This window comes from Oncorhynchus clarkii, chromosome 21, assembly GCF_045791955.1.
Source record: "Oncorhynchus clarkii lewisi isolate Uvic-CL-2024 chromosome 21, UVic_Ocla_1.0, whole genome shotgun sequence".
Classification (NCBI taxonomy): Eukaryota; Metazoa; Chordata; class Actinopteri; order Salmoniformes; family Salmonidae; genus Oncorhynchus; species Oncorhynchus clarkii.
In genome coordinates this window covers 38,522,394-38,548,058 of record NC_092167.1, presented here as the reverse complement: position 1 = coordinate 38,548,058, position 25,665 = coordinate 38,522,394, and the positions used below count along the sequence as shown (strand labels likewise).

The window sequence follows — 25,665 nt, the reverse complement described above, 5'->3', positions numbered from 1 at the left end:
GGAAGCACGCAGTTGCATCCCTGATGTGTCTCTCTTCACTTATAGCCTGTGAGAAAGACCTGATCACGTGATGGAGAGCCACGCAGCACTCAGGGAGAAGGGAATTATAATTATTATATTCAGCCCAAGTGCACAATGGAAACTGGCCGCAAATAGGCATGGATTATTTTAGGGTGCGTTACGGCCACACAAAAGGGGATGCCGCCGTGAAATTTGAGACATTATCAAGTGCTTGTCAAATTGTGAATGATAGACTGTGTACAGCCTGAGCAAACCTTTTTCAAATCATCATTAGTCGCATCATGCAGCCTTAGAATGTATTAAAAATCGAAACATATAGCCCAACATTTGCAGAACAACTAAAGTTACATTAATAACTCTAAATGAAACATATAGGAGTACCTATTTCTTTGTTAATCACTCAACACAGAATAGCCTCATGTACAGTCCCTCAAATAGTTTGGAGAAAATATCCTTTCTATTTTATTCAGCTATGTATTTTTCATACTATAAAATAATATAAAATAATGCCACAGGATTCTAAGCAAATCTTGTCTGCTAAATGAACTAGTGTAACCCACAGCCACATGTCATAGCCAGGTCATGGCCTAACACAAGGACAACTCAGAGTATGTTATTCTGTTCTTCTGAAATACATTTTCTTCATACCATGTTTCTTTAGACCTGTCTAACATATATCATTGATTTATTGTGATTTATTAGACTTTTTAAAATGTAGATGTTACAGAGGTCTGCATCAGTGGCTTGTAGGCTATGAGTGGAAGCCAGGAGATGCTAAATGTGTTTATGTTAATTAACAGTCAATTACCGTGAGACCAGCAGTTATTTGCTTGACAATCACCGGCTGACTAAATTTTGTGACAGCCACAGCCCTAACTGACAAACGCACACACATACACACACGATGGTTGAGTCCGAGCGTTATCTCCAAGCGTCTGTCAGATTCACTCCACAGCAAAGACTCTCCCTCTTTCTCCTTCCCCCTCTATCCTTCTCTCTCTCTCGATCTCTCCCTCCCTGGTAGAACAGTCCACTGGCTCTCCAACTCTCTTACACACACACACACACACACACACACACACACACACACACACACACACACACACACACACACACACACACACACACACACACACACGCCATCCGCAAGCAGCCCTGTTAGAAAGTTTCAGTGGGCATAAACAAATGAATTCACCCCAAGACTCTTTGACTGGCTGGCTGGTTGGCTGACTGACTGGTTGACTGACTGGTTGGCTGACTGGTTGACTGACTGGCTGGCTGACTGACTGGCTGGCTAACTGACTGGTTGGCTGGCTGGCTGGTTGGCTGACTGACTGGCTGGCTGACTGGTTGACTGACTGGCTGGCTGACTGACTGACTGGTTGGCTGACTGACCCACTGGTTGGCTGACTGGTTGGCTGACTGGTTGGCTGACTGGTTGACTGACTGACGGTTTGTCTCACAGAAGAGATAGTTCTGATTGAGGGCTGGCTTGGAGCAAATAAGTGTCTCACCTGAGTCTCCTCAAACATATTGGCTGATTTCTTCTGGTTAATAAGATACCTGCACACACACACACACACACACACACACACACACACACACACACACACACACACACACACACACACACACACACACAAAATAGTTTTATAATGTGTGTGTGTGTGTGTGTGTGTAGAGTGTGTGTGTGTGTAGAGTGCCTGTGTATAGAGTGCCTGTGTGTGTAGTGTGTGTAGCGTGTGTGTGTGTGTGTAGAGTGAGTGTGTGTAGAGTGTGTGTGTGTGGGTGTGTGTGTGTGTAGCGTTTGTGTGTGTGTAGTGTGCTAGCCGGTCCTAATGTTTCGGGGGTGTGTGTGTCTAATAATATAATCTGAACTGGATGTACATTGCCTGGATGGAAAACCCATTGACTGTGACATCTGACGACACCAGGCTGGCGACCCACTATGGGACCTAGAGTCATGCCTGTCCCCTTCCCGAAGGCCCTAATGAGGACATGGGGGTAAAGGTTAACCATGAAAGGGTCACGTCAAAGTAGACAGTGTTCGCCAGCCACTTGAGTCAAGCCCCCATAGCTGGTTTATTGTCTATTAGGATAGGTTGTGTTTCCTTTGAGGTTGTAATGTGTGTGTGTGTGTGTGGGGGGGGGGGGTATTTAAACTATGTGTGTGTGGGGAGGGTATTTTATCTGTGTGTGTGTGTGGGGGTGGGGGTGTATTTTAACTGTGTGTGTGTGTGTGGGGGGGGGGGGGGTATTTTATCTGTGTGGGGGGGGGGGGGTATTTTAACTGTGTGTGTGTGTGTGGGGGGGGGGGTATTTTAACTATGTGTGTGTGGGGAGGGGTGTGGGGGGTATTTTAACTGTGTGTGGGGGGGGGGTTATTTTAACTATGTGTGTGTGTGGGGAGGGTATTTTATCTGTGTGTGTGTGGGGGGGGGGATTTTAACTGTGTGTGGGGGGGTATTTTATCTGTGTGTGTGTGGGGGGGGTATTTTATCTGTGTGTGTGTGGGGGGGTATTTTATCTGTGTGTGTGTGGAGGGTATTTTATCTGTGTGTGTGTGGGGGGGGGTATTTTATCTGTGTGTGTGTGGAGGGTATTTTATCTGTGTGTGTGTGTGTGTGGGGGGGGGGGGGGGGGTATTTTAACTATGTGTGGGGAGGGTATTTTATCTGTGTGTGTGTGGGGGGGGGGGGATATTTTAACTGTGTGTGTGGGGGGAGGTATTTTAACTGTGTTTGGGGGGTATTTTCACTATGTGGTGGGGTATTTTAACTGTATGTGTGGGAGGGTATTTTAACTGTGTGTGTGTGTGGGGGGGGGGGATTTTAACTGTGTGTGGGGGGTGTATTTTAACTGTGTGTGTGTGGGGGGGGGTTTAACTGGGCAGGGGGGTATTTTAACTGTGTGGGTGTGTGGGGGTAGGGTTGCACATTTTGGGGAATATTCAGAGGTGGAACCTTCTGTGGGAATTAACGGGAATATATGGGAATTAAATTAAATATATGCAAATTAATATGTTTTTTGCATTGTATATATTTACCCTATCATATGGAGACAGAAATATAAACATTTTACCTTCATTTCATAAGTAGAAATAATTGAAAATTATTAAATCCTTCCAATAGAAATACAAAAAATACTATTTAGTTATGAATTGAACTTTAATTAAATGAGTTGACTCTTCACATGGGATGATTTCACTGAACAACAAAAGAAAGGGAATATTGAATGATCCCCAAGGATCCATCGCATCTTTCAAAAATCTTTTCAACATACATCTGTAGAATGATGGTCTAGAAACAAAATCTTTGGTTGTCTTCCTCTCAGGCTTCATGTCTTCTCCCTGGACCTCCTCAATGTCCACCTCTTGAACATCAGACTCTGAGGCCTCATCTTCACATCAAATCAAATTGTATTGGTCACATACACATGGTTAGCAGATGTTAATGCGAGTGTAGTGAAATGCTTGTGCTTCTAGTTCCGACCATGCAGTAATATCTAACAAGTAATCTAACATTTCCATCTTCACTGTCACTTTCCAACCTTGTTGAGGATGGCTCGTTGTCAGTGTCAAAAAGCTTCAAATTTGCACGGATGGCCACCAATTTTTCAACCCTTGTATTGTTCAACCTGTTGTGTGCTTTGGTGTGTGTGTTCCCAAACAAGGACCTGTTTCACTCCGAGGCAGCTGATGTTGGTGGGATTTGGAGGATTGTGAGGGCAACAGGGGAAAGAGCCACGGATCCACAAAGCCCCTTCCACCAGGTGGCTGATGAGATATGTTGGCACGACTGCCATATTGCATCACCATCCCAAAGCCCTTGCTTGAAAGTGTACTTCACCAGACTGCCAAGAACCTTGCCCTCATCCAGGCCAAGGTGGTGAGACACGGTAGTGATGACACCATAGGCCTTGTTGATCTCTGCACCAGACAGGATGCTCTTGCCAGCGTACTTGGGGTCCAACATGTGTGTGGGCTTCAGGCTTCATGCTTTTTGATGTATTTCAGAACTGCAGTTTCCTCTGCTTGGAGCAGCAGTGAAGTGGGCAGGGCAGTACCGATTTCTTCTCTTACATCTGTAAGCAGAGTCTGATGAACATCAGACAGGATGGGATTGTCTCCCTCAATCTGTGCAATGGCTACTGCTATAGGTTTCAGGAGATTCAGGCTGCTTACCACTCTCTCTCAAAATACATCATCCAGGAGGATCCTCATGATGTGGCTGTCAATATCTGCAGACTTTGATATGGCCATTTCGTGGAGAGACTCCTTGCCCTCCAGGAGACTGTCAAACATGATGACAACACCACTCCAACGGGTATTGCTGGGCAGCTTCAATGTGGTGCTCTTATTCTTCTCACTTTGCTTGGTGAGGTAGATTGCTGCTATAACTTGATAACCCTTCACATACCTAACCATTTCCTTGGCTCTCTTGTAGAGTGTATCCATTGTTTTCAGTGCCATGATGTCCTTGAGGAGCAGATTCAATGCATGAGCAGAACAGCCATGGGTGTGATGTGAGGGTAGGACTCCTCCACTTTAGACCAAGCAGCCTTCATGTTCACAGCATTGTCTGTCACCAGTGCAAATACCTTCTGTGGTCCAAGGTCATTGATGACTGCCTTCAGCTCATCTGCAGTATAGAGCCCCGTGTGTCTGTTGTCCCTTGTGTCTGTGCTCTTGTAGAATATTGGTTGAGGGGTGGAGATGATGTAGTTCATTATTCCTGGCCCACAAACAGCTTTCTCTATGATTTGCTTCGTTCAGAAATCACTTCCAATACACATTGCCTGTTAGCATTAGAGGTGAACTAGTTGCATACACTTAAAATACACATTGCCTGTTTGCATTAGAGATGAACCAGTTGCATACACAGCTCGAGCAAGACATTCATCAGCATTTCTCTGACTACGCTCCTCCATTGAGTCAACAAAAACTTCTGATTCCAGGAGGACCATGAGCTGTTGCTATCGATAAGGTGTCTGATTCATAATTTTCACCTCAAATACAAGTAGGGACTTTTGTGTGTGTGGGGTGTATTCAAACTGTGTGTGTGTGTGTGTGTGGGGGGGTGTATTTTAACTGTGTGTGTGGGGGGGTGTATTTTGTCTTTCTGTGTGTGTGTGGGGGGGTGTATTTTATCTGTACGTGTGTGGGGGGATGTATTTTATCTGTGTGTGTGGGGGGGTGTATTTTATCTGTGTGTGTGGGGGGGGTGTATTTTATCTGTGTGTGTGGGGGGGGTGTATTTTAACTGTGTGTGTGGGGGGGTGTATTTTGTCTTTCTGTGTGTGTGTGTGGGGGGGGGGTGTATTTTGTCTTTCTGTGTGTGTGTGGGGGGGGTGTATTTTATCTGTGTGTGGGGGGGGGTGTATTTTATCTGTGTGTGTGGGGGGGTGTATTTTATCTGTGTGTGTGGGGGGGTGTATTTGATCTGTGTGTGTGCGGGGGGGGGGGGGGTGTATTTTAACTGTGTGTGTGGGGGGGTGTATTTTGTCTTTCTGTGTGTGTGTGTGTGGGGGGGTGTATTTTGTCTTTCTGTGTGTGTGTGGGGGGGTGTATTTTATCTGTGTGTGTGGGGGGGTGTATTTTATCTGTGTGTGTGGGGGGGTGTATTTTATCTGTGTGTGTGGGGGGGTGTATTTTATCTGTGTGTGTGGGGGGGTGTATTTTATCTGTGTGTGTGGGGGGGGGGGTGTATTTTAACTGTGTGTGTGGGGGGGTGTATTTTGTCTTTCTGTGTGTGTGTGTGTGGGGGGGTGTATTTTGTCTTTCTGTGTGTGTGTGGGGGGGGTGTATTTTATCTGTGTGTGTGGGGGGGGGTGTATTTTATCTGTGTGTGTGGGGGGGTGTATTTTATCTGTGTGTGTGGGGGGGTGTATTTTATCTGTGTGTGTGGGGGGGTGTATTTTAACTGTGTGTGTGGGGGGGTGTATTTTGTCTTTCTGTGTGTGTGTGTGTGGGGGGGTGTATTTTGTCTTTCTGTGTGTGTGTGGGGGGGGGTGTATTTTATCTGTGTGTGTGGGGGGGTGTATTTTACCTGTGTGTGTATAGGATGGGTGTATTTTATCTGTGTGTGTGGGGGGGGGGTGTATTTTAACTGTGTGTGTGGGGGGGTGTATTTTGTCTTTCTGTGTGTGTGTGTGTGGGGGGGGTGTATTTTAACTGTGTGTGTGGGGGGGGTGTATTTTATCTGTACGTGTGTGGGGGGATGTATTTTATCTGTGTGTGTGGGGGGGGTGTATTTTACCTGTGTGTGTGTGTGGGGGGTGTATTTTATGTGTCTGTGGGTGAGGGTGTATTTTGTGTGTGTGTGTTTTTTTCCTTCTGTGTGTGTGTGTGTGTGTGTGTGTGTGTGTGTGTGTGTTGTTCTAAGAGTGAGACTAAGGAGTAAAGTTGTCAGGCCGTTGCTGCACTAAATAGACACGGACACTTCCTCCAGCTATACCAATAGCTAGTGTGTGTGGTGTGTGAGTGTATGTGCGCCTGAGGACGCACATGTGAGTGAGACAACTCAGAAAAATATGGTTCCATTTGCATGTGATAAATGGCTAGCCGCTGCACTTCCATAGACTTCCTGTGTGTGTATCTGTGTGTGTGTCTGTCTGTGTGTGTCTGTTGGTGGTTGCGTGGCTATTTTTAGTGCGAGGGGGTAATCTCTACTAAGAGCCTTTCAGGACCACTTCTGTTTAACCAGGCCAGAAATGCTTAGCCCCCCCCTCACCCACATATACACAGAAACTCAAACAGCAAGCCAACCCTTCCTGTATTATTTAATACTGTATTCTTTCAAATGGGTGTAAGAACACTGGATTCCTGGAATGCTATTTACACACACACACTTATGCAATGGGCACGGAGCGAGAGAGAGAGATGAGGGAGAGAAAAAGGGAGAGAAATAGGAGTAGAGAGAGAGAGAAATTGAGAGAAATAGGGATAGAGAGAGGGGCAGAAAAAGAGAGAGAGAAATAGGGACAGAGAGGGACAGAGAGGAAGTGAGAGAAAAAGGTGCAGAGAGGGACAGAGAGATAGTGAGAGAAATAGGTGCAGAGAGGGACAGAGAGATAGTGAGAAAAATAGGGATAGAGAGGGACAGAGAGATAGTGAGAGAAATAGGGATAGAGAGAGGGGCAGAAAAAGAGAGAGAAATAGGGACAGAGAGGGACAGAGAGATAGGTACAGAGAGGGACAGAGAGATAGTGAGAGAAATAGGGATAGAGAGAGGGACAGAAAAAGAGAGAGAAATAGGGACAGAGAGATAGTGAGAGAAATAGGGGCAGAGAGGGACGGAGAGATAGTGAGAGAAATAGGTGCAGAGAGATAGTGAGATAAGTAGGGGTAGAGAGGGACAGAGAGATAGTGAGAGAAATAGGGGCAGAGAGGGACAGCGAGATAGTGAGAGAAGTAGGGGTAGAGAGGGACAGGGAGATAGTGAGATAAGTAGGGGTAGAGAGGGACAGAGAGATAGTGAGAGCCAGTGAACAAAAGAAAGAAGCCGAGAGGGAGACCTTCAATCCATTGGTTCAGTGATTAGATGTGAAGCGCTATCAGTCCTGTGTGATCCTCCACTTCCACTCTCCGGGAGAGGCATATCGATCAGAGGTGTGCAGCCCTCCCCAGACCAGCTCAGCCACCTTTAACTGAAGCTAGCATTTCTTCACTAGTGCTTATCACTAGCCTATAGCCAGCCCCTTGGCCCCTACTCCATAGAATAGGATGTCTTTGTCTGCACTGGAAATATACAATTGGCTTTATAGACCGGATTTAGTTTGTCTGTTCGGTCTCTTACAACGTAGCTGGTCTTGTGTGTTGTTTTGCAGTGTCTCCTCTTTAAACTCTGTCCCCAACCTGGTCATTCCAGAATTACACTCAGATCAGTAGAGCTATGCTAACGTTAGAGCATACATATGGTTCCAGCTTGTGTTTTTCTATAATTGAACGTTTGGTCTCAGACAGGGCCTTAAATAGTTGAAGAAGCTCTTGAAGTAACTCTTTGCGCTTGAGAGAGTGGGATGACTCACATGGCTTGACAATCAGCACCACCGACAGACAGTAGGCTAGGGAGAAAGCTGTGGCACGGACATTCTCATGGTGTGTGTGTGTGTGTGTGTGTGTGTGTGTGTGTGTGTGTGTGTGTGTGTGTGTGTGTGTGTGTGTGTGTGTGTGTGTGTGTGTGTGTGTGTGTGTGTGTGTGTGTGTGTGTGTGTGTGTGTGTGTGTGTGAGAAGTTTGTCTGTGTGTGTGTGTGTGTGTGTTAAGAGATTAGCGTGTGCATTCTCACTGCCAGGAAGAACACACGTTTGTTATGAAACTGTGCAATGACACATTCAGGGAATAAAGTGTTTGTCCTCTGTGAGTGCTGTCGACCTGATTATCTAGCTGTCTCGAACAATCGACTCTTTCCAGGAGAATCCGTTTTCCCAAAAAGTGCTAGCTCCAAATCCCTCCATCCCAGCTCCATTGCTCACAAAGTCCAGGCACGGACCAGGGTTACCTGCTGCAGCACCCTGACCTGAAACAGGGGGAAACAAAGCCACACCCATGCTCAGAAGTCAAGGTAAAAGATAATGCGTTTATTTAGTAATCAGCAAATAGCTTTAATGCAGTAGGTAAGTGCTGAGGTCTGTAAGCTTGATAAGATCATTTCAGGTGTTATCTCCCCTCTGTATTGTACTCCGCGTAGAGTGTAAATTGAATAGGGTGACCTTCTGCCGCGTAATCAAATTGACTGCATTTTCCAAAAAGATTTCTGTGGTTTCAATTACCATACATTTGTGATGTTGGGTCCATACTCTCCACCACAAGCATACACATGACACACACACACACACACACACACACACACACACACACACACACACACACACACACACACACACATTAGAAGCAGAAGTGTGCTTCCCTGCATAACAATATTTTCCTGTTTGCATCCCAGTACACAACACTACTGTGTGATACAGTATCTGTCCACCCCATCCTTGCTCTCTCCTTGCTCTCCCCATCCTCCTCTGATAATACTGTGACAAATGAAAAGGCCTGCAGCCGTTGATGAGCTTGGCAGGGTCTGAAAGGTCAGGAGAGGGAGGGATGGATGGAGGGATGGAGGGGTGGGCAGCGGATGTTATCCTTGGCCGTTCTGTGAGAATCGGAGAGGCTTTGACCATTCTGCTCTCTCTCCTTGCAAATGTAGCAACAACCCCCCCCCAAAAGAAATTGTGATGGTTTTGTGTGTTACACTGACGGTAGCGGTTACCGACCTGCGTGAAGGAAACGTGACAATGTCCGTTTAACTGGATTGATGTCAGAGCAGCCCCTCCTCCACCCGTCTCTCTCTCCTTCTACTCACCATCTACGCGCCGACACGTACCAAGGGATGCTTAGCACTGCAGATTCATAGCTGCCTACTCAAGCAAACAGCTATTTGCATGTTATGAGAAAAACGGCCAGAAAATATTCCCTAACTCACTTCTGTATATCCAGTGGAATGTTTGATAAAAGCAAAGCACTCGTGTCAGAATTCCCATTTCACCTAAGTAGGAACGCCAGCACCTTCATTTCTTGCATCGACCTGGCTAATACAATTCTTTTTTTACCCCCAGACCACTACGGGAAAGAGCATTCAAACATTGGTGTATAATTACATTGGAGTAAAACAAACCGAAGAACACCATCTGTTGGAAAGAGGGGAAAAAACGACAGCAGCTCTGCATTAGGCCTTAGATATAGATTCTCCTGCTCACACTGTTAATATAAACCCCCCTCGTGTTTTGGCTTCAGCTGTTTGGTGATCGCAGGGCTCTCCTGGGCCCGTAACACTTGTGACTAAAAGCCTCTCCTTAGACTAGCGATTCTAGTACCTGGAGAGTTTCAGTTGTCGTCGGCAGCAGTGGTGGTGGGAGGACCAAGTCCAAACCTCCTGGAGGGGAGTAGAGTTTGTTTTAAGCCTTCTGTTCCCCCTTGCTGGTGGTGTATCACTGTCCTTCCCTTCGTTTGTTGCTGTCCGACAGTCCATTCTCATTCGAGAACTAGCTGTTGTGTTTGTGTGTTTCTGTCATGGGTACACCTGCTTAGAGAATCCTGACCAAGGATGACATTTTATTTCATGCCTGCTGATGATGAGGATGTTGTGGTGGTGGTGTATTTTTTTGCCGACTCTCTCCTGACTTTTGACCCCGAGGTACAACAGTACTGTACGACATGCAAGGCTGAAGTCTAAAAATGGCCGTAGGGTGAGGTGGCGTCAGCAGATCTCCGAGACCTGGTCTTGTTTCAGGTCAGGATTTCGGTCAGGAATTGTGGCAGGAGTGCTGGAACTGTCGGTCAAAGACTGTCCGTCAACCTTTTACAAAGCAGAGTAGAGTTTCTTGGGAACACGTCTAGGTTTCTCTCAGAATCCGAGCGAGTTGTCAGGTTTGACGGTCTTCGACAGAGAATTGGTCACCGGAGGATTTTCTCCCTCTCTTTCTCCCACTCTGTCTCTCTCTCTCTCTCTGTTCTCATCTGATAGCGCTCTAACAGTCCAAATGGTTCCCAGGAGACACATCAGCGCTGCCTCGCTCGAACACTTCTCCCTCACACAGTCCGAGGCTTCATTGACATGTCGAATGGAGTTTCCACTGTAGAATATTCACACTGGTTGTCAATGGAAGTGACATCTGACAGAGATGTCCTGTCTTTGACGTCACTCCTTGATGTGATGCAACTGAGAAACCGCGTGTGGGCCAAAAGTTCTGGTTTGGATCAAACGGTCAATGTACTACAGGATCTCTATTAGTACATCCTAGGAGCTTAGGCAGGTGTGGAGATGAGTCCCGTTGTTCATCAGGGTAGAGTATTGGTCTGCACGACCCACGGTGCTGCTATTGACCACTCTTGTCTGTGTTCAGAGAGTATTGGTCTGGACGACCCACAGTGCTGCTGTTGACCACTCTCATCTGTATTCAGAGAGTATTGGTCTGGACGACCCACAGTGCTGCTGTTGACCACTCATCTGTATTCAGAGAGTATTGGTCTGGACGACCCACGGTGCTGCTGTTGACCACTCATCTGTATTCAGAGAGTATTGGTCTGGACGACCCACGGTGCTGCTGTTGACCACTCATCTGTATTCAGAGAGAATTGGTCTGGACGACCCACGGTGCTGCTGTTGACCACTCTTATCTGTGTTCAGAGAGGAACCCAGACACCTCAAGGAATTACACATTTACTGCTGTGTAAATGGGCTGTGTGTGTGTGCGCTTATGTGTGTGTGTATTTGTGTGTGCGTGGAGCAGGGGCGATAGTCTTGACTTGGCTTGCGACCATTTGAAGGTGTTGACCGATGCCACGCAGTGAGCCTTATGTCCAGAGCAAGCAGAACCCGGTCTCTTCTAGCCCGAAGGATCGTTTGCTTGGAAAATGGGCTTTGAATAATCCAACGCACTGTTGACTCCCATAGCCAGATGGTCAAAGGAGACCAGCCTTCAACTCTGGCATGGCCTTGATCAATTTGACAGTATTAACATGTAGTTTTATGTTTCGAAGAACTGAGATGAACAGTGCAACCAGTCACAGACATAGACATAGACACATGTACACACACACCCGATCTATACAGCACAGTATTGTATTGTGTCAGTCCTATAGGTTACAATGTTCTTCTCTCTCACTAGCAGATAATGAGTGCTAAATGACTGGTCGTCTCTGGTGGCTGCATGACATGTCTATGCTCTGCATCTTGCTGCACCTCTACTCCCCCCCCTCCCCTCTCTCCCCCGTTCCCTTCCCTCCCCCACCCCCTCCCCCCTTTCCTCCCCCTTCCCTCTCCTCCCCCTTCCCTGTCCTCCCCCCTCTCCTACCCCCTTCCCTACCTTCTCGCCCCCCTCTCCCCTTCCCTTCGCCCCTCTCCTGCCATATGTTGCGCCTGTGTGACCAGCCGTTGTGTCAGCTCGACTAACGCCTCAGCAGTGGCTGACTTTGATTCATGTTCTCTGAAATCTGGGGCAATAATACAGAATACATTATTTGTTTATGAAATCTAAATAAAATGTAATGCCGCGTTGAGGTGACCCCCCCCCCGTTTCTGATTGTTCTATGATTATGTCTGGCTACTCGTTTAATATCGTCCGAGGGAATGCCTTTGAAATTGTGAGTGTGAGAGAGATATACACTGAGTGTACAAAACATTAGGAACACCTTCCTAATATTGAGTTGCTCCACTCCCCCCTCAGAACAGCCGGGGCATGGACTGTACAAGGTGACAAACGCGTTCCACAGGGATGCTGGCCCATGTTCCCTCCAATGCTTCCCACAGTTGTGTCAAGTTGGCTGGATGTCCTTTGGTTAGTGTACCATTCTTGATACACACAGGAAACTGTTGAGCTTGAAAAACCCAGCAGCGTTGCAGTTCTTGACACAAACCAGTGTGCCTGGCACCTACTACCATACCCTGTTCAAAGGCACTTAAATATTTTGTCTTGCCCATGAACCCTCTGAATGCCACACATACACAATCCATGTCTCAATTATCTCAAGACTTAAAAATCCTTCTTTAACCCGTCTCCTCCCCTTCATGTACACAGATTGAAGTGGATTTAACAGGTGACATCAATAAGGGATCATAGCTTTCACCTGGGTTCACCTGGTCAGTCCATGTCATGGAAAGAGCAGGTGTTCCTAATGTTTGGTACCCAGTGCATCTCTAGACGAAGTAGCACAATTCAATTGTCCAAGGCATGGATTTAACCCCGATCAATTCGCAGGCCAATTTATTAAGAAATGTTTTCTGTCTGAGTAGACTGGTCTCTTTTTTGATATTTTTTTCTCCCTGTTTTTGCGGAGCGAGTCTAAGCCATACTTTCAGAACCAGATGACTCATTTAGAATGCTGGGGGTTTTCTTCTTCTCCCGGAGTGGCAGTTGTAACAGTTTCTGTCTCTCATTGTGAGATCACAGCAGTGTATGAGATGAACCTGTGTGTTATTAAATGGTCAGGTTTGTAGTTGCAGAAACATTGAATAGTGTTTTTTATTATTCCCATTTCTTCAAAAATGTAAAGATGCATTGCCAAATGCCTACTTGAAATGTGATCCCTGGGACATTGCTCAGAGGCTACAAATCTTCAAGAAGCAATTAATTGTTTTAAATTGGATTTCAAAAGTCAGAGTTCAAAAGTCTGTATTTACAACAAACAAAAAAACACACATCCCGTTACCAGGGACATGAATTATATCTCTGGGTCACAATGGCTCGGCGGAACTCAGTCAAAGAGTTGAAAGCACGGAGGATTTCAAAGACAGCCCGTCAGATAACAAAAGACCCTCACCTGATAATGAACGACTGGTGTGCTGCTTTCTCTTCTCCGAAGTGAGAGGCAGAGGGATACGCGGGTAGGAGGGAGGGGGGAGAAAGATGGAGCGGCCCTACCGGCGCCTGCCATCATGCTTTATGGCTAATTGAAACGCTTGGAGTAAAACAGCCATGAATGGCACCCTTTGGAATTGAAGCTGGTTAATATATCGTGATCCTGCATTTAGTCTTGGATGGTTAATATGTCTTTTAATTGGGTGAGGTCCATTAACTGGGATGGGAGAGATGGTGCTCCACCCGAGGCCATATCTTTTTCCTTTGCCACACCCTTTTCAGTCTCTAAACAGCCGCTGTGGTAATCGATAAATGTGGACGCGGCCGTCATTGGGTTGCCAGGTTAGCTCTGATGTCATCCTCCTTTGGGGTTGCATAGCTTTTGGGTGGTGACGAGTCAAGAGGTAGTGGATTGACTTTGGTCTGGTGAAGTGGCGTGAGGATAGTCTTAAGCTGGCGTGGCAAAGCTGGGCTTTGCTGGACAGGGGCTCTCTCAAGAGGAGAACCACTTACTCAGGTCTCTTCTTTTTCCACAGCCCCTGAAAATCCTCTGACTGGCCTGGGACTCACCAGCCGGAGCTTTAGCAAGGCCTGTAGCATGACCGCCACGACTTGAGCTTTTACAAGTGTCCCTTTCACTGCATTACAGTCCTCTAGACTTTAGTAAGAGTTGTTCAAACTCTTTTTTTTCCAAACAGCAGACCTGGGTTCAAATACTATTTCAAATATCTCAAATACTTTCACATACATTCAAAGTAACTATTCAGATATTTTTTATTTGAAAAGACAAATAGTTTAATATTTGAATGTATTTGAAAATACACTTGGAAAGTATTTGAAAATACTAAAATACTAAAATGACTCAAGTACACTCCCATGCATTTAACCCAGGTATTTGAAAGTAATATTTGAAATAAATGTTTGAAAATACTCTCAAAAACTAGTTGGCACACCATTGTTTGTTTTTTTTACAAAGAACCATTGAAATACTCAAATAAAAGTACTTGTTTTGGGCTGTGTATTTGAAAATACTCAAATACACAGATTTGTTTTGTTGAAATACCAGATGCTCGAATACACATGTATTTGAACCCAGGTATGGATTTGCTACGGTCGCGTATTATCCGGAGTGAAAATCCTGGGACCACTCCTGCCGATGAAGCTCGGTGGCGTGGTGAAATTTGACTGGCACTTAGGTAAGATGGAGGTCTTGATTTCGCTGCCAAAACGTCTGCATATATAGACTGGAAAAAGTGAGACCCTAGCCTTCTGTGAAAAGTTGTTCAAGTTTAATCCAAACAGATGGTTCTCGTTTTGAGATAATCTGAAATGATCCCAGTTACAATTTTCTAGCTGAGGAGCGAGTGTTAGGTTCTAAGAAAAGTCTCTGTCTGTATCAACTGTTATTACCCACCCGCTTAGCGCTCGGCTAATAAAGTGGGATGTCTGAAAACTGGGAACAGCAACATAGGTTCCGGCACAGTGGATTGAAGCTCTTTGCAAGTAATTAAACAGCATGGTACCTCATTGAGAGCAATTTCCTGCAAACCATTTACTGCCAGTGCTGGCGTGGCCCCAGTCACCGTTTTGTTATCTCTGTGAAATATGTCACTTTTATGTTGTTAGAGGATGAATATCGTATGAAAGAGCATTGGATTCAAATTCTCCTCCCGGTCAGATGGCTAACACAAATGCTGAGGCTATCTGTGTCATCTAAGCAAGAAAAGGGAGGGGGGGGGGAAATGACATGTCCACTATCTAGAGCTATCCACGGCGGTGTGGAATCCTAGGAAACTCAGAGGGGTTGAATGGGAGCAAGCGGCCTGGAGTAATTGTCTGCATGTGGGAGCCAAGCATGAGCAGGCAAGCGGCGCTATCTTTAGGGATGGTTCCCCTTTGGCGCGATGATCATTGCACGCTATCGGCAAGCGATGTTAATCCTGCCATGTGGTATAAAAGGATTTGTTCTTATTCTTATTGGCGACTCGCTGTTTAACTTTTTCCCGGTTCCCCTGGGTTTTGGTCCTGGAACTTCCAGTGCCTGTTGTCTCCCCCCTCCATTATCCTCTGTCTCTCTCAACTCCCCTGTCGATGCTAGGCAGCCCACATCGCTCCCTCTCTGTCTCATTTGCTCCCTCTCTCATTATGTCACCCCTTTAAGTGGGAAACAGCTGCAGCAAACTCACAACATCCCCTCCCCCCGCACATGCTCCTCGACGAAGGTCAGTTGTCTTTTCCCGACACTTAAAAATATCAGATTCATTTAGCGTTAGCAGGCGGTAATTCGCCTTATCGGAGGATGTCTTGCAAACATCTTGTCGACAAGTCGATCGTTCCCTTTTCTGAGGGGAGAGTTGGGGGATTGAGGCGACTCAACTCCCCCCCCCCCCCCCCCCCTAGACACTTTGCTGTGTGTCAGCCTTGTTAATGGATTTCTTGGGGGAGATATTATTTTGGTCCAGTAAGCTGCATGCTTAAAATATGAGTGACAGGGCTGACTCTCATACGCACAGAGAGAGTTGTTTTTAAAAAGATAGGACTGCTGAAAAGAGCCGCTCTGCTGCAAAACTGGCCTACTCTATGAACAATAGAAGCGTGTAAACACTCGCCCTCCCAACCCCATCTGCAAAGAAAAGACGTATTGCTAAAGCAACTTCTCCAAACTAAAATGTCCTATTTCTCCCTCCCTCCCTCCCTCCCGCTCGCTCTTTCACTCCTGCTCTCTCTTTCACTCCCGCTCTCTCTTTCCATCTCTCTCCCTCCCTTTCTCTCTCTCTCTCTCTCTCTCTCTCTCTCTCTCTCTCTCTCTCTCTCTCTCTGTCTCTCTCTTCCCCTCCCAAGAAGATAGATGAGGAAAATGAGGCCAACTTGCTGGCAGTGCTTACAGAAACCCTGGACAGCATCCCAGTGGACGAGGACGGATTGCCTTCGTTCGAGGCCCTGGCAGATGGGGACGTGACCAATGCCAGTGACCAGAGCTGTCCCTCCACCCCTGACGGCTCGCCGCGCACCCCCGAACCAGAGGAACCCTCCCTGGTAAGACTCTGTTCCGCGACCTCTCTTTTATCCCTACCTCCACCACAACCACCACCCAATTCCCCTCCATCCACGACCACAAACCCTCATCCCCCAGCACACCCCCTTCGCTCCAGCCCCTTTCCTGGGGCCACCGCCGACACCAGATAAGGAACTGCGAGCGAAGCAGGCCGGTGACCAAAAGCGTCTGTGTGCCTTGCAGCCCCCCCTCATGCATGTCTGTGTGCTGAGCTGAGCTGACCATGATGCAGATGCCTGGATGAAAGAGGAAATCGAATGGCTCAGTGTTAGCTGTGAGGTGTTAATTACATTGTAGCGTACGAGCAGCACCAATGTAATGAAACATGCACTGCGGTGGGTCTGTTATGGTCGACATTATGCCACGGGCCTTGAAATCAAGCTAGGGATGAAAAATGAAATCCATCTCACCTCATATAACGACAGTGGCATCCTTTATTCGACCAGGCCTTTCCTGAGGGGGTTTTTACCTGGAATGTTGTTTATTTTGGTGAGTCATAGTCCATGTATTTAATGCCACCCCTCCTCATTGTTCTGTGAATCACACTAGTAAAGCACATTGTGTCAATATCCCAAAACACCTGCCATGGAAAGACAGGTTACCTCTTTGCCTTGTCCTTTTAGCACTGTAAACAACGAGGTGAAAGACAGGTTACCTCTTTGCCTTGTCCTTTTAGCACTGTAAACAACGAGGTGAAAGACAGGTTACCTCTTTGCCTTGTCCTTTTAGGAACTGTAAACAACGAGGTGAAAGACAGGTTACCTCTTTGACTTGTCCTTTTAGGAACTGTAAACAACGAGGTGAAAGACAGGTTACCTCTTTGACTTGTCCTTTTAGGAACTGTAAACAACGAGGTGAAAGACAGGTTACCTCTTTGACTTGTCCTTTTAGGAACTGTAAACAACGAGGTGAAAGACAGGTTACCTCTTTGCCTTGTCCTTTTAGCACTGTAAACAACGAGGGGAAAGACAGGTTACCTCTTTGCCTTGTCCTTTTAGCACTATAAACAACGAGGGGAAAGACAGGTTACCTCTTTGCCTTGTCCTTTTAGGAACTGTAAACAACGAGGTGAAAGGCCTCTATTGATAGGCGGCAATGTGTTTGTCTTCATACTTCATAGTTTCTGTACACTGAGATGAATCCAACATCCTCAGTCACACATTTACAAAAGCATTGACCATCTCTCTCGGATTGTTTAACTGAGTGAAATGATGACATTTCAGAGGCAGCGTTTGGGTAAACTCTAACTCTGCTCACCCCTTTTTTCTCCATTCGTTCCTCTTCCTCCCCTTTCTTCCCTGTTCTGTTTGGGTCTTTTGCAGCTGAAGAAGCTCCTTCTGGCGCCCGCGAACTCCCAGCTCAGCTATAATCAATACGTAGGTGACAAGGCACAAAACCATGCAGCCAGCAACCACCGGATCAGACCACCACCTGCTGTTGTCAAGGTAGCTACCCAGTCGCGCCATTGGTTCACTTCAAATGCACCGCTTCCGTGGGCCCCTCCATGTTTGTTCACCGTCTCAGTTCTTCTTGTATTTTTTTGGCCTTGGAAGATGTTAAACTTCTGTTCCACTGTACCCTCCTGGGGGCCATCTCGTAATGAAAACAGCCTGATTGCCTGTTTCAGGACTGTTGTCTCATTAGCTAAAGCACTTATCCCCCCCTCCCTTGTAACGGTGTCTGTGGAAAATCAAACCTTGACAAGCGGTAAGATTGATGCTGCTAGATCTAGATTTAAATATCTAGTCATACAGTCTTGATGTTGTTGCCCTTTCTTACTGTTACTGTTCTGTAGAGCGGATGGGTTTCTTTTGAGATAATCTAGTATTTCACTGGGTTTAAGTATAATGGGCACAGGAATGCCAATTAAATGAAGTAGGTGGTTCCAGTATTTTGCTACTTGCAGCATTTCATTGGAACATGATGAATGCGCTTGAAGATTAGATTTTTATTTAGTACGATGGCACATAAATAATGCATTTGTTTACTCTTCCTTGTTTGGAAAAACGTATGAATATACGCCTGAATATACGTCCCTCAGTGTTTAAAAAACTGCATTTGGAATGCGTTGGGAGCATTGTTGTCTGGTAAACAGTGCATACACACAGCTTACACATCTCTGAAAAGTCTATTTTTAAACCGTACTTTTGACATCCATTTCTGGAGCACGGTGCTTGGAAGGCTCCCTGAGGACAGCGCTGCTGCGGTGGCGCTCGGGGGCCACGCAATTAAGATGATGGGCGGGCGGCGCTCCCACCACCGCCTCCCAGACAGTTGGGCGACCCGCTATGCTGAGCCTCACTCTCTCTCTTCCACTCTCATTCTTCCTCTCTTTTCTTTCTCTTTCTGTTGTCTTTCTACACCCCCCTGCAGACGGAGATCTCCTGGAACAGCAAGCCGAGGGGGGGCTGTCCGCAGCAGAGCCGTCTAGTGAGGCGCCCGTGCACCGAGCTGCTCAAGTACTTGACCGCCACCGACGACATCCTCCTCCAGACCAAAGCCAGCGAAGCCAAGAGCGCCTGGGGGGGCGGCGGCAAAGACAAGGGCGGCCTGCTGGGCGCCTCGTCCTCCTCCTCCTCACCGTCCTCCACCACTTCCTTCTCCTCCCTCTCCTCCTCCTCCTCGATCGCCTCCAAGAAGAAGTCGTCCTCGTCGTCTGTCGTGTCACAGCAGCAGCAGCAGCAGCCACATCACCAGCGAGGTGAGAGCCGGGCTGCTGGCGAGTGTAGTGTGGCTGGTGTGGGGGCTGGGAAGTGGCGTCGCTGCGCTCATGGGGCTGGTGGCACTGAGGGACAGTCCGAACACGCGGCGGCACCCGCTCCTGTCCCCCAGGCACGTAGGAACGACAGCGCCCATGCCCGCCCCAAACTGGAACGCAGGCCGTCCAGTGAAGAAGGAAGGCCGCCAGGTCTGCAGCCTGCGGTGGACGCGGGGCGCCTGGCAGCCGCTAGGTTCATTAGGTACATGCATTCTTATTCTCTCCCTCCTAGAGAGACGGGTCAGACAGGCAGCTGTGGGCGTTGCCATAAGGCGGGCGCTGCCACTCAGGCAATTGAGTGCTGGGGCAGGCATGACCGTGGTGGGGCGGCGCCTAGGCACATCGCAGTGACCGTTAAGAAAAGAGAGGAGGAGCCAGGGCATCCGTTGCTTAGCCAGCTGCTGACCTCCAAGCAGAGGCCCGCCCGCTATCAGGCCCACTTGCTCCCGCCCACTACTACCCCTCAGCCTTGCAAGAGCCGTTCTTCAAGAATGAGCTCTGGAGTCCTGGAGAGGGATCAGTGTCCCAGTCAGGCTATTGAGGTGGAGGAGAAGGAGCACAGAGGGACTGTCAATATCGATCCCTGCAGATGGGGTCTCAGACAGGCCAAGGAGCCTGATTCGGACCCCCTGTTGGCAGAGAGCTTAGGCCTAGGCAGCTGGGTTAGCCAGCCAGACCAGGGGCTAGATTTGGGGCTGGGGCTGGGCTGGCTAGAGGTTGGCCTGGTGGAGCAGGCTGACTGTTTCGGGGAGGATGTTCGCGATGACGATGCCATAGGCAGCCCCATGGCGCTCTCATGGGGCCTGCCAAGCCCATTCTTCCCAGATTCTAGAAATCCAGACCCCACTCCCTCCGTCACACAGCAGCACCTACACATGCAGGCAGTCTGCAGGCACCCTGAGGACCAGAGCCTCCCGTTGTTAGGTAATCATCGCTGCATCCCTGCCCTCTCTCTCTTCTCCCTCTCCTGCTTTAACCACTTCCCAGTTTGACTACACACTAACCCCAATGCTAATTCGACGCTATCACTCTGAGTACAAAAAATTAATTGCTTGGTGCACCATCTATTCCAAAAGGCATTCTTTAGAATTGGTACAGACCCTTGCCTCAACATTGACTTAACAGGGAGGTAGGTGGGAGAGGGGTAGTAGCCTGTTATGTTTTGATTCAGCATGGCATTTGTTAAATCAACCACTATCTGGCTGGATCAAGCGGAGATGCTGAATGTCTACCTAGCTACTCTGGGCAGAGCTCTGCCCTAATGACTTAATTGTCTGACTGAGCAACACTCTTTAACTGCATTTGGAGACAGCCAGAGCCTCAGGCAACTGCACAAGATTCCTTGACTCTCCTTTCTTCCTCTGCTTTTGGTTCCAAATGCATGCAACAATTACTTCATAGCCACTACCACCACCACCTCCCATTAGCCGTTACCACCACCACCATCTCCCAATTGGCTGCTACCACCACCACCTCCCATTAGCCGCCACCACCGCCACCCCCCATTAGCCCCTACCACCACCACCACCTCCCATTAGCCACTACCACCACCTCTCATTAGCCACTACCACCACCACCACCTCTCATTAGCCGCTACCACCACCACCACATCCCATTAGCCACCACCACCTCCCATTAGCCACTACCACCACCACCACCTCCCATTAGCCGCTACCACCACCACCACATCCCATTAGCCACCACCGCCTCCCATTAGCCACTACGACCACCACCTACCATTAGCCACTACCACCACCACCACCTCTCATTAGCCAGCTACCACCACCACCACCTCCCATTAGCCACTACGACCACCACCTCCCATTAGCCACTACGACCACCACTACCTCCCATTAGCCACTACGACCACCACTACCTCCCATTAGCCACTACGACCACCACCTCCCATTAGCCACTACGGCCACCACTACCTCCCATTAGCCACTACGACCACCACTACCTCCCATTAGCCACTACGACCACCACCTCCCATTAGCCACTACGACCACCACTACCTCCCATTAACCACTACGACCACCACTACCTCCCATTAACCACTACGACCATCACTACCTCCCAGGAACCACTACGACCACCACCTCCCATTAGCCACTACGACCACCACCTCCCATTAACCACTACGACCACCACCACCTTCCATTAACCACTACGACCACCACCTCCCATTAACCACTACGACCACCACCTCCCATTAGCCACTACGACCACCACCTCCCATTAACCACTACGACCACCACCACCTCCCATTAACCACTACGACCACCACCACCTCCCATTAACCACTATGACCACCACCTCCCATTAACCACTACGACCACCACCACCTCCCATTAACCACTACGACCACCACCACCTCCCATTAACCACTACGACCACCACCACCTCCCATTAACCACTACGACCACCACCACCTACCATTAACCACTACAACCACCACCACCTCCCATTAACCACTACGGCCACCACCTCCCATTAACCACTACGACCACCACCACCTCCCATTAACCACTACGACCACCACCACCTCCCATTAACCACTACGACCACCACCTCCCATGAACCACTACGACCACCACCACCTCCCATTAACCACTACGACCACCACCTCCCATTAACCACTACGACCACCACCACCTCCCATTAACCACTACAACCACCACCACCTCCCATTAACCACTACGACCACCACCTCCCATTAACCACTACGACCACCACTACCTCCCATTAACCACTACGACCACCACCACCTCCCATTAACCACTACGACCACCACCTCCCATTAACCACTACGACCACCACTACCTCCCATTAACCACTACGACCACCACCTCCCATTAACCACTACGACCACCACTACCTCCCATTAACCACTACGACCACCACCACCTCCCATTAACCACTACGACCACCACCTCCCATTAACCACTACGACCACCACCTCCCATTAGCCACTACGACCACCACCTCCCATTAACCACTACGACCACCACCTCCCATTAACCACTACGACCACCACCTCCCATTAGCCACTACGACCACCACCTCCCATTAACCACTACGACCACCACCACCTCCCATTAACCACTACGACCACCACCACCTCTCATTAACCACTACGACCACCACCACCTCCCATTAACCACTACGACCACCACCTCCCAGTGTGATGTTTATGCCGTCGCCTCTTTAGTTTTTTTTTATTGAGTAGGATATCTGTGTCAAACTCTGTACACTTGCCAATTCCATCACTTCATCCTCACGAAGTCAACAGTGAACAAAAATGACAGATGTTGGTTTTTTGCTCTTGTAAATCAATAGCAAGAGAGCATTATGCTAACCGTACTGGGTTGGGTTTTGGAATGCTGCCTTCTGTTAATGTGCCAATCTGAGATTGATTTGCAGACGTGGACTTGATCTCTTTTGCCTCAACTTGTTATCTATCTAGTTAAATAATTACCCATGTTCCTTTGTGTTCTGCAGCCAAACCAACCACCTTGCCACTTCCTTTGACCCCAGAGTCTCCAAAGTAAGTGCAAGAGTTTTTCAACATTCTACATAGAGCACACGAAAGAAAACAACAAAGATACACTACATGACCAAAAGTATGTGGACACCTGCTTGTCGAACATCTCATTACAAAATCATGGGTATTCATATGGAGTTGGTCCTCCCTTTGCTGCTATAACAGCCTCCACTCTTCTGGGAAGGCTTTTCGCTAGATGTTGTAACATTTCTGCGGGGACTTGCTTCCATTCACCCACAAGAGCATTAGTGAGGTCGGGCACTGATGTTGGGCGATTAGGCCTGGCTCTCAGTCGGCGTTCCAATCATCCCAAAGGTGTTCGATGGGCATGAGGTCAATTTCTTCAACAAACCATTTCTGTATGGACCTCACTTTGTGCACGGGGTAATTGTCATGCTGGAACAGGAAAGGGCCTTCCCCAAACTGTTGCCAAGAAGTTGGAAACACAGAATTGTCTAGTGTCATTGTATGCTGTAGCGTTAACATTTCCCTTCACTGGAACTAAGGGGCCTAGCCCAAACCATGAAAAACAGCCCCAGACCATTATTCCTCCTCCACCAAACTTTACAGTTGGCATTGTTGCATTGTGGCCAGTAGTGTTCTCCTGGAATCCGACAAACCCAGATTCGTACATCGGACTGCCAGATGGTGAAGCGTGATCACTCCAGAGAACGCTTTTCCACTGCTCCAGAGTCCAATGGCGGCGAGCTTTACACCACTCCAGCCAATGCTTGGCATTGCGAAGGGTGGTCTTAGGCTTGCTCGGCTATGGAAACCCATTTAATGAAGCTCCCGACGAACAGTTCTTGTGCTGACGTGAGCTTTCGGAGGCAGTTTGGAACTCTGTAGTGAGTGTTGCAACCGAGGACAGACCATTTTTATGCGTTACGCACTTCAGCACTCTGCAGTCTCGTTCTGTGAGCTTGTGTGGCCTACCACCTCGCGGCTGAGCTGTTGTTGCTCCTTGACGTTTCCACTTTACAATAACAGCACTTACAGTTGACCGGGGCAGCTCAAGCAGGGCAGAAATGTTACGATCTGAGGTGGCATCCTATGACGGTGCCTACGTTGAAAGTCACTGAGCTCTTCGGTAAGGCCATTCTACTGCCTATGTTATTTATGGAGATTGCATGGCTATGTGCACGATTTTATACACCTGTCGGTAACAGGTGTGGCTGAAATAGTCAGATCCACTAATTTGAAGGGGTGTCCTCATACTTTTGTGTATTTACTGTAAATCAAAAGACAAAAAATGTGCACCAACATGAGGCATTTTGTTAACTCTCATTTCCATTTCTAAGATCACAACGGCCTTTATTGATGTCACATTTTCCCGTGTGAAGTAAAACGGTGTGTTCAATCTCTTTTGTCTTTCAGTGACCACAAGGGATCCCCGTTTGAGAACAAAACCATTGAACGCACATTGAGTGTGGAGATCTCTGGAACCCCAGGTAAGAATGTGTTTCCAGTGAATTTATGAGTAAGTGCTAGATGCAAATGTTCACACAAATCACAGAGTAGCTCACCTTGCTTTGTACTGGCATAATGGTAAACCCCAGCTCTCTCACTAAGCCAGTTAGGGGTTACATTCCAGTCACTACCCACAGGGCTTTTCACACCATCTTGATAGTTCCATAAAAGTTCAAAGTTCAAGGTGAAGGACTAGGACACAGGTTGACATGTTTTATATGCCTCACTGTTGATTAACAGATCCAATCTCCTTTGGGTTTATTAGACAGATCCCCCCTCTTCTCTGTAAAGAGTTAATATGCTGTCTCTCTCTCTCTCCTCTCCCTCTCTCTCCCCTCTCTCCCTCTCCCCCTCTCTCTCTCTCTCTCTCTCTCTCTCTCTCTCTCTCTCTCTCTCTCTCCTCTCCCCCTCTCTCTCCCCTCTCCCCCTCTCTCCCCCCCTTTCTCTCCCCTCTCCCCCTCTCCCTCTCTCTCCCCCCTCTCTCTCCTCTCCCCCTCTCTCTCCCCTCTCCCCCTCTCCCTCTCTCTCCCCCCTTCTCTCTCCCCCTCTCCCTCTCTCTCCCCCCTTCTCTCTCCCCCTCTCCCTCTCCCCCCCTCTCTCTCCTCCCCCCCCCCCCTCTCTCTCCCTCTCCCTCTCCCCCTCTCCCTCTCCCCCCCTCTCTCTCTCTCTCTCTCTCTCGCTCTCTCTCTCTCTCCCCCTCTCTCTCCTCTCTCCTCTCTCTCTCTCCTCTCCCCCTCTCTCTTCTCCACCTCTCTCTTCTCCCCCTCTCTCTTCTCCCCCCTCTCTCTCGCTCTCTCTCTCTCCTCTCCCCCTCTCCCCCCCCCCTCTCTCTCTCTCTCTCTCTCTCTCTCTCTCTCGCTCTCTCTCTCTCTCCCCCCTCTCTCTCCTCTCTCCTCTCTCTCTCTCCTCTCCCCCTCTCTCTTCTTCACCTCTCTCTTCTCCCCCTCTCTCTTCTCCCCCCTCTCTCTCTCTCGCTCTCTCTCTCTCTCTCTCTCTCTCTCTCTCTCTCTCTCTCTCTCTCTCTCTCCCTCTCTCTCTCATATGCCGGGATCTTAATGCTCTTTGACTGCAATGCTCACTTAACCAACGCATCACCGACAAACTGATGTGGCATTATTATTGTTTTAATTGGTTCTGCTACATAATTCGGTTTGACCGATATTATCTGTGTCTCTTTTTTCCCCTCAGACAGTCTGGTAATTTGATTCGAGACATGTAAGGTATTCTCCCATTTTAAGGGTCTGTATTTATGGGAAGGATGCAATTTTCCAAATGGGGTCAACGCAGGGGGATTTTAAAATTATTATTGTCATTATCCCTGTATATTATACACTTATTCATTAAGTACGTCGGTGAGAAGCTATAGGCAAAAGGTAATTAAAAGCCAGATGAAGTGAATGTCAGGCAAATCTAAAACACCAGGCTTCAGCAGTTCTCCTCTCTCCCTCTCTCTCTCTCTCTCTCTGTGAAT

General features: G+C 48.1%; 1 protein-coding gene across 9 annotated transcripts in view; it reads left to right on the top strand.

Moving 5' to 3' along the window:
* Nucleotides 1-25,665, top strand: part of LOC139378989 (peroxisome proliferator-activated receptor gamma coactivator 1-alpha-like) — a 60,136-nt gene that overhangs the window by 14,846 nt on the left and 19,625 nt on the right. For 3 of the 9 annotated variants that reach the window (XM_071121666.1, XM_071121668.1, XM_071121664.1), the window contains exons 3-7: nt 16,209-16,403; nt 17,745-17,867; nt 18,796-20,104; nt 22,682-22,727; nt 24,102-24,175. In XM_071121666.1, coding sequence (XP_070977767.1) covers nt 16,209-16,403; nt 17,745-17,867; nt 18,796-20,104; nt 22,682-22,727; nt 24,102-24,175 — 1,747 coding nt within the window. The remainder of the gene's footprint in view (nt 1-16,208; nt 16,404-17,744; nt 17,868-18,795; nt 20,105-22,681; nt 22,728-24,101; nt 24,176-25,665) is intronic. The other 6 variants (XM_071121672.1, XM_071121670.1, XM_071121667.1 and 3 more) reach the window with 3 other exon arrangements.